Here is a 9,270-nt window from a genome sequence, read left to right on the forward strand (position 1 = left end):
AGATTGATTTGAGGTCTGGATATCATCAGATGAGAGTGCGGGATGAGGATATCCAGAAGACGGCATTCAGGACTCATTACGCGCATTACGAGTTCGTGGTGATGCCTTTTGGGCTCACCAATGCATCGACAGCGTTCATGGATCTCATGAACAGGGTGTATAGGCCGATGTTGGATCACTCGGTGATCGTGTTCATCGATGATATATTGGTGTATTCGAGATCCAGAGAGCAGCATGAGGAGCATTTGAGGGAGATCCTCGGAGTTCTGAGATCGGAGAGGCTTTACGCCAAATTCTCCATGTGCGATTTCTGGTTACGAGAGGCCCAGTTCTTGGGGCATCTCATCAACCAAAATGGGATATTGGTCGATCCGGCCAAGATAAGGGTTGTAATGAGATAGGAGGTGCCGAGATCCCCCACCGAGATCAGGAGTTTTTTGGGGCTGGCCGGCTATTATCGAAGATTTATCAAGGATTTCTCCAAGATTTTCGTTCCTCTCACCAGGTTGACACGTAAGGGTGTGGCTTTTAGTTGGGGTCCCGAGCAGCAGGCCTCATTCGAGACACTTCGCCAGAGATCATGCGAATCCCCGGTGTTAGCCCTTCCGAAGGGGATGGAGGATTTTGTGGTGTATTGTGACGCATCGATATCGGGATTGGGTGCGGTGCTTATGCACAGAGGGCACGTGATAGCATACGCGTCGAGGCAGCTGAAGCCTCATGAGACGAGGTATCCCACCCACGATTTGGAATTAGGGGCTATGGTGTTCGCCCTCAAGATTTGGCGCCATTATTTGTATGGGTTTGGTGTACCATATACACGGACCACAAGAGTTTGAAATATTTGATGGACCAGCCCAACCTGAATATGCGCCCGAGGAGATGGTTGGATGTGGTAAAGGATTATGATTGTGAGATCTTGTACCACCCGGGTAAGGCTAACGTTAGCCGATGCCCTAAGCCGTAGGGCGGAGAGTGCCCCGATACGAGACATCTATATGAGGTTGACGGTGATGAATTCGGTGTTGGACACCATTCGAGAGGCCCGGGAAGAGGTCGTGAGACCGGATAACCGTGAGAGAGAGCGGGTGACCGGGCAGATACCTGAGTTCGTTACCGATAGTCGAGGACTTATGACCTTTCAGGGTCGGATTTGGGTGCCATTTTTAGGCGGGGCACGTACCATTCTGATGGAGGAGGCGCACAGATCAAGGTTCTCGATCCATCCCAGGGCCACTAAGATGTATTTGGACCTAAAGAGAGACTATTGGTGGCCCTGTATAAAGAGGGATGTTGCGTGGTTCGTTGAGAGGTGCTTGACCTATTGCAGGGTTAAGTCCGAGCACTAGCGTCCGCATGGCAAGTTGCAGCCACTTGAGGCTCCCTAGTGGAAGTGGGGACATATTTCCATGGATTTTATCACCAAATTGCCGAGGACCGAGGGGTGTCGATGCAATTTGGTTGATCGTTGACCGGTTGACGAAGAGCGCTCACTTCCTTGCTATCAGCGAGAGCTCTTCCGCAGAGATACTGGCAGAGATGTATGTGAGAGAGGTGGTATCGCGGCATGGAGTACCGATCTCGATTGTGTCAGATCGAGATGTACGTTTCACTTCCAGATTCTAGAAGAAATTCCATGAGGATTTGGGTGCGACGTTGCATTTCAGCACCGCTTACCACCCACAGACGGACAGACATAGTGAGCGGACGATTCAGACGCTCGAGGACATACTCCGAGCATGTGTGTTGGACTTTGGAGGAAGTTGGGACACATACCTACCTTTGGCTGAGTTTTCCTATAACAACAGCCACCATTCGAGTATTGGTATGCCTCCCTTCAAGTTGTTGTATGGGAGGAGGTGTCGGACTCCCATCTGCTGGGGAGAGGTAGGACAGCGAGTGATGGGTGGCACTGAGATAGTGCTTCAGATGACTGAGCAGATAGAGTTGGTTAGGCAGAGATTGCTGACAGCTCAGAGTCCCCAGAAGAGTTATGCGGATAGACGGGGATCCGAGCTCGAGTTCCAGGTTGGAGATTTCGTACTCCTGAAGGTATCTCCTTGGAAAGGAGTGATCCGGTTCAGGAAGAGGGGCAAGTTGGGGCCCCAATACATTGGTCCATTCAGGGTGATCGTAAGGGTGGGTAAGGTAGGTTACCGTCTGGAGCTACCTGAGGAGTTGAGTCAGATCCATGATACCTTCCATGTATCTCAATTGAGGAAGTGTATAGCCGATGAGACGGCAATAGTGTCGTTAGAGGATATTCAGGTGGATGTGAGCCTTGAGAGGCCGATTGCGATCTTGGATCGGAAGATCAAGGTTCTGAGGAACAAGGAAGTGCCCCTGGTTTAGGTCCAGTGGCAACACTGAAGGGGATCCGATCTGAATTAGGAGCCGAAGTCAGAGATGCGGGAGCAGCATCCTGAGTTATTTGCGGAGCGAGACTTCGAGGGCGAAGTCAGATTCTAGTAGGGGAAAATTGTAACATCCGGATTTCCAGGTATGTTATTTTAATTATTTATTTTTGAGAATCATTGATCTACTCGACGAGTTGGTGATATAACTTGTCGAGTAGAAGTGGGGTGGCCACGTGAGTTTAATGCATTACTCGACGAGTCCAAGAATAGACTCGTCGAGTAGGCGCTAAAGTTGAAATCCTAGATCCCCGATTTGGGGCCTATTTAAAGGCACTTATAGCCTCATTTGCGGCCACACCTCCCAGAGAAGAAACCCTAATCGCCCCTTGAGCTTGTGAGAGAGTCTTAAGCCTTATTTGAGACTTTTAAGTGCATTTTGGTGAAGGAAAGGAAGATTCCAAACTAGGATTGAGAAGAGACAGATAGATCTACTGCATATTCGTCCAAGAGCTTCTATTGGAGGTATCAAGTTCGAACCTTTCACTTTATTTGTGTAGATCTCTCATTTTGAAATTAGGGCTTCTTTTCCTTTCATTTTGGGACTTTGAGGATTTGGGGTTCATGAGGAGGCTTGAACTCCAGATCTGGACCTTAGGAGGTCTTTATCTCCCAAAGGTTCCTGCTTTATTCAGCCTTGTGGCTATTTATGAGTGAAAACTCCATTTAGATCATGTTCTTGGCATTTCATACCCAAAATTCCATGCATGGACGTAAAGTTTATGACTTTACGTGGTATATGAGCCCTTAGAGTATGGATCTGGAGTTTGAGGAAGTTCTCCACCTTAAAATTGTCTGAATGCAAGAAAAGTCTTAATAGACTCGCGGTGTGATGAGCCGACTCGACGAGTAGCTTAGGGTTTGTCCCAATGAGTTGAATCATGCGATAGCTCGACGAGTTAGGGATTAACTCGACGAGCTGGGTCTTCCTGAGTTCACTGAGAATCGATGGGACTCGACGAGTCGCACGGGTGCCCTCGGCGAGTCTGGTCAGAGTTGGACCGTTGACTGGAGTTGACTTCCGTTGACTTCTAGGGTTGGTCAGTATTTGGATAACTGGACCATTGCTGGAGTAAAATGGTCTTTTTCCCTTTTGGGAGATTATAGGAAGGGATTAGTCTAGCCTATGAGAATCGTTGTTAATTATAGATAAATTACTTTATGTGATTAGAGGTAGAGGCTAGATCGGGAATATCGAGCACGAGAGTTTACTAGACATCATACGAGGTGATTCTTCTCATTATATATTACCTAGAGTGGTATCTATGTGTAGAACGGAGGGTCTTGTGTGCATTTTGATATATGTATGTTATGTGTTGTATAGACCGGACCGGAGGGTCCAACGATATAGATCGGACCGAAGGGTCCAACGATACAGGCTGGACCGAAAGGTCCAACAAGCTATGATCGGACCAGAGGGTCCAACGAGCTACGGGAGTGGAGGGTCCCGCTGAGACACATCAACCGGAGGTTCGTACTATAGCCTCAAGTGGCGTATGTGTTGTATGCGGTATTTTGGGGAACTCACTAAGCATTTATGCTTACTGTGTATGTGATATGTGTTTCAGATACCAGCGATGATCGCGGGAAGGCGCCGGCATGAGTCGTACACACCGAGGGAATTTATGTATTGAGATCTTGGGATTTGTTTTATTCGGATAATATGTGAAACATTGGATTTTTGGAATTTCATTATGAATGAAATTATATGTTTAAAAATGAAAATTTGTTTTGAAAATTTACGTTGTTACAGTATTATGTTCACAAAGGCACCATTATTTAACAACATTAATGAAAAATATTATTACGACCCTAGTAGATACCTTTATAATAAAACATTAATGAACAATGGTATTACATCCCAAATGGCTACCATGTTCAACCAAATAATATCGATCATAGTTCTCAACCACCAAGTCTTATCGGAACCAAAGTAAATATTTCCGACCACAGTTCTCAACCACTAAGGCTTACTGGGACCCGGTTAATACATTTGACTATGGTTCTCAGCCTCCAAGGCTTACTAGGTCATACTAAAGACAACAGACCAAAATTCAAAGGCACAATGGATTTTTGTGTTTGTTTAACAACATTCAACAATGGTTCTTAATAAAAAAAATTCCTATATTATTCACCAATAACCAGTTAGGGTTTCCAACTACAAAAAGGTATCATATCATTCTACAATAATCAATTATAGTTTCCAACTATACAATCTTACTAAGTCATATAATATTTATTAACAATCATACTTTACACATTACACGGCAATACCAATATATTTAGATACCAATTATCAAGGAGGGATGCATGGTTACTCACCATATGTTTTTACTTGAGGATGAGTTCCTATTTCCTATAGTTTCTTATCATCTTTTGTTTTCGGAACTGTCAAAATAATACACTATGGTTGAGAATCACAATTTAAAGTACAATTATACTTTTACATATGTTTAATTCATCACTCGTTTCACTTATATTCACAAGTCCTTTGCTAACTTCAAATTGTGAGAAGACATGCCCACTGCTATATTTCCAAAAAAATGACCCAAGGGTTTGTTTCCATCAAACTCCAAATCATCATAACAATGATTTCATGTTTTGCTTGACTATTTTTAGTTAGTAATCAAGTAATTAATCTTTTACTCTTTCCATATCAAACAAAATTCTCATTATTTAACAACACATGTTAACTAGGGTTCACAAACCCCCTTTCATTTTGATCTATCAAAATAATATTCATCAAGAAAAGGAACAATCTTACCATGATTCAAGTAGAGATGAACTAGTTCTTGTATTATTCTGTTTGATTTCCCCTCAAATTTCTTCTATAAGATGCTTAAGATCCTTCTCCTTTGTTTTACAGAGCTTGTAAGAAGTGTTTGATGTGTCTATTAAGTACAAATGGTAGACATGCCCTTAAATCAAGGTTATAAACCTTTAGCGGCATTACAGACCCATGTAACTCAAAATATGATCGTGTTTTTTCCTTATATACCCATAGTAGCACATTACTTCATTAAATCAAGTAAAATAAAGTAGATCCACTTATGTTACATTACACGACTTTGTTTCTCTCAAAAGTTCACATTTAGGAAGTGTACTTCCATTAGCTCAAGTCTAGATCAACCCCTAAACTTCCAACGACTATATCTTTCTCAGATTGACACCACTTTAGTCGAGTCTTTCACTCACAAGTTCGACATTATCATGTATACATTTCAGGATCAACAATTAACCATTTTGACTCCACTATGTCCTGCTTTCATAGTCTCTAACATTGGTTATCAACTAACATTTTATTAGAACCAAATCAACCAATTTCCTCGAAACAACATGATTTTTCACTATATAATTCTACCCTCATATATGAAGAATACTATACAAACAACTCTTTATAAAGAATAACTACACCTCATTTTGATGCTACGAATTCCAAAAATATTTTGTCACCGTAATCATTTTAGAATAAGCAACATGTGACTAGAACTCCGCTTTGTTTTCCCCAATTATGACTATACCTCCACATATTTCTTAACATAGCACATGGAAACAATGTTCTAAAAAGTCGTCATGGTGCGTCATGGCTCCAAGGCTTGTACTCGATATCATGTTTTAACAAAATGTTACCTTAATTCATATATGTATATAAAAATATATAATAGTAGAATATATATATATATATATATATATATATATATATATATATATATATATATGGATTTATTAATTTTATATAAAATTGTCGCCTCAAGTCATGACTTATAAATGACGTAACTCGTCACGACTCGTAAAAGTTTAAGGTTTGACATTGCCGCCAAGTCACCTCAATGCGATATATAATAACTCCCACCCTTTCCTGCCCCTGAAAGGGCTCTATGGGTCCTGGACGTAGTTTACCATATTTTCCAAAGCAAATGATACATTTCTATGCGAAACCTTTTAACATCATCAAGTACCTAATCCAATTTCTAACAACTTCCATGTATATCAGCATATAACTTTCAACGTATTTGAGCTGCTACTGGAAAGTTCGTTATGTAAAACAATACATAAATTTGACACCGAGTTGTGATTCTTCTTCACTTTATTGAAACTCGTTCTTTCACGGTCTTGAATCTCTTTTTTTCTGACTTCGAAATTTCATTTCTATTCCAACTCAAACTTTAGGTTTAAAATATACACTCATCACTATTGACAAGACAACAATGTAATTCTATGAGCTAATAAATGATACGACTTTTCATAAATTTAAATGTACAAAATTCATCTAACACAATTACATACGTTATCAAATAAGAGATTGCCCCAACAAACTCTGAAATTAAAGCACCTACTATATTGATTTTTAATAATTTATATATTTTTTAGTAGATTGTTAATGATGCGGATTAAATTTTTACTCATCCAAGTAATTTATTATTTTTTAAAAGAGCATAAATTTCTTTTTTATTTAACTAAATAACGAAAATTATATATTTTCAATTAAAAAAATTAAATATGTTTTTACTTTTTTCTTATTTATCTTCTTATCTATATGAAATAACGAAAAATATTTTAAAATATTATTAAATTTATTAAAATATAATATATGTCACTATTTGATATGGATATATAAGATGATGAGTAGAAAGAAAAAATAGAAACTAATTTTGTTGATTCTTAATACATATTCAACAGAAAACACATAGTATATATTACTTAAAACTTCAAAATATGAAACCCTAAAATTGAGAATGAAATTAGGAACTAAAAGTTTGAATTCCTTATAACAATACAAATACACGTACACAATCAATGAACATGGAGACATTAATTTCTATCCTTTAGTTTATACTTTTTCCTTTCTATAAATAATAAAATAATGAATTCGAAAATGAAAATGTCTTTTTTGCCCTTTGTTAATGATTTTCACTCTGGGACCTTAAAGGTTTCAATGTCTTCGTCCTGGATCCAACCATATTTCTCCATGAATGGGTTAATTAGGGTTTGTGGTGGGTAGTCTTCGACGTTACACTCTTTCCACACATTTCCTTCTCCTTCCAGATCTCGTACAACTTCCCACAAGCAGCTATTGCATTTAAAACCTGCACCAAAGCTTATCATGAACAATCGATCACCTTTCTTTAGCCTTTTCTTAGCCTCCATGTACCCTAAAACATACCAAACACTGCTCGCTGATGTGTTTCCGAACCGGTGTAGGGTCATTCGTGCTGGCTCGACGTCGTATTCACTCAGATCAAGATTCTGAGCGACTGTGTCGATCACTGCTTTTCCGCCGGTGTGAAGACAGAAATGATCCACTCCGGCTTTGAAGTTGATCACCGGTCGACTTGACCCTGATAACTTTCCTTTCCCTTTGCTGAGAATTTTTAGGGTTACAGAGAGGATACCAAACCGGAGAAGCTCCCGGATCGGTAGTATCTTCGGAGCGATTACTTTCAAATTGTCCACGAAGGCTCGAGTTGCAGCTTTTGGTAGAGATTTACCTAGATGAAAACCGACCCGACCCTGATCATCTTCGGTTTCTATGCAACATCCGTAGGATTCGTCTTTCGCGCCATGGTGGGTTCGGACTAGGCAGTTTAACTTCAGCATGCATTTGTGAGATAAACTTGGGTTGTTTGTTAGAATCATCGCACACCCACCTGTTCTAAACAAACAGTTTGAAAGTATCATGGATTTATCATTACCCGTATACCAATTTGGTGTTAAAGATTCGGATGTCACCACCATAGCCAACTGATTTTTCTTCGATTTGAAGATACTTTCAACAAGATTTAAAGAAACCAAACTCGCACTACATCCCATTCCACATAAGTTGTAGGTTTTGACATCGTCCCTCATCTTGTACATGTTTACGATTCGACTGGACAACGAAGGCATGCAAGCCAACATCGAGATGTTGACCACCAAAATATCAATCTCCGAGGGGGAAATCCCAGTTCGCTTGAAAAGTCTTCCGATTGTGTACTCAAAAAGCTCTTCCATCTCCACAATGGCATCTTGGTAAGTAGGGTTTTCTTCACGGCCTTCAAACACCATTTTTGGAGCATAGGTTTCTTCACCGATGCCGGAGCTCACTATCGCTTTCAGAAGAAACTTGTACTCATTTAGACCAAGATTCTTGGCCCGTTTAATGACATCACCACAGAACTCCGTTGGCAGTTTCCGGTCGTCGGAGGGTTTGTACAATTGGTAATCCAACAAGTAACATTTCTGATGCTTTTTTCGCTCAAGAAAGCTGAGTAGAATGTAGAGAATGTATAAGAGAGGAAGGAAAGATAAAATGGTGAGAAAAAACAACATCTTTAGGGAGAGAGAAGAGGGTTGAAGGGTGTTTAAGATGTAAGTTTAGGTTGTCTTTGCTGTGAATTTTGAAATCCAAATTTGGATTTGTATAAAAAGGGAGTGTACAGCTTGTATGCCCGACTAATATTCTTCAGAAACATGTCTATCACTCAACTTCCACCAACTAATAATTACGCATTCAACTAATAATAACGCATTAGTGGCTTTTTCTAGAACAAAGCCTTTGACTTTTATACTATTTTGACTGTTAATTATGGAGCAACTTCTCTATCAGAAAACTGATCAATCTGTAGGATTCTTTAGCGTGATGCACTGCAGAGTGATCTTTTGATGAACAAATGGTGTTTATATTACACACAGATGCTTCCGAAGAGAAAGGCAGGTGAATTTTGATGTTTGTAATTAATATGGAGACTGTAAAAGACACGAGATTCATGGCTAGTCAAACTTTGGTCCATGGAATGATTTTGCAACATTAAGTATGCGAGAGAAGCAGGAAACGAATATTGTTCTGACCCTTTCAGATCATTGAATTTATAATATA

The 9,270-nt window shown here is 40.0% G+C and overlaps 1 protein-coding gene across 1 annotated transcript; it reads right to left on the minus strand.

Annotated features, from left to right (window-relative positions):
• Positions 1 to 7,156: 7,156 nt before the first annotated feature.
• On the minus strand, positions 7,157 to 8,995 carry LOC145055186 (3-ketoacyl-CoA synthase 12-like). The gene has a single exon (XM_079003486.1). The coding sequence runs from the start codon at positions 8,721 to 8,723 to the stop codon at positions 7,326 to 7,328; it is 1,398 nt and encodes a 465-aa protein (XP_078859612.1). The 5' UTR covers positions 8,724 to 8,995; the 3' UTR covers positions 7,157 to 7,325.
• Between the last annotated feature and the right edge of the window lie 275 nt (positions 8,996 to 9,270).

Source organism: Lactuca serriola, chromosome 5, assembly GCF_051521515.1.
Source record: "Lactuca serriola cultivar US96UC23 chromosome 5, Lser_US96UC23_V15, whole genome shotgun sequence".
NCBI lineage: Eukaryota > Viridiplantae > Streptophyta > Magnoliopsida > Asterales > Asteraceae > Lactuca > Lactuca serriola.

Excerpts from the sequence above, each read along its gene's own strand:
- LOC145055186 (XM_079003486.1), bottom strand. The coding sequence starts at position 8,723 with ATGTTGTTTTTTCTCACCATTTTATCTTTCCTTCCTCTCTTATACATT.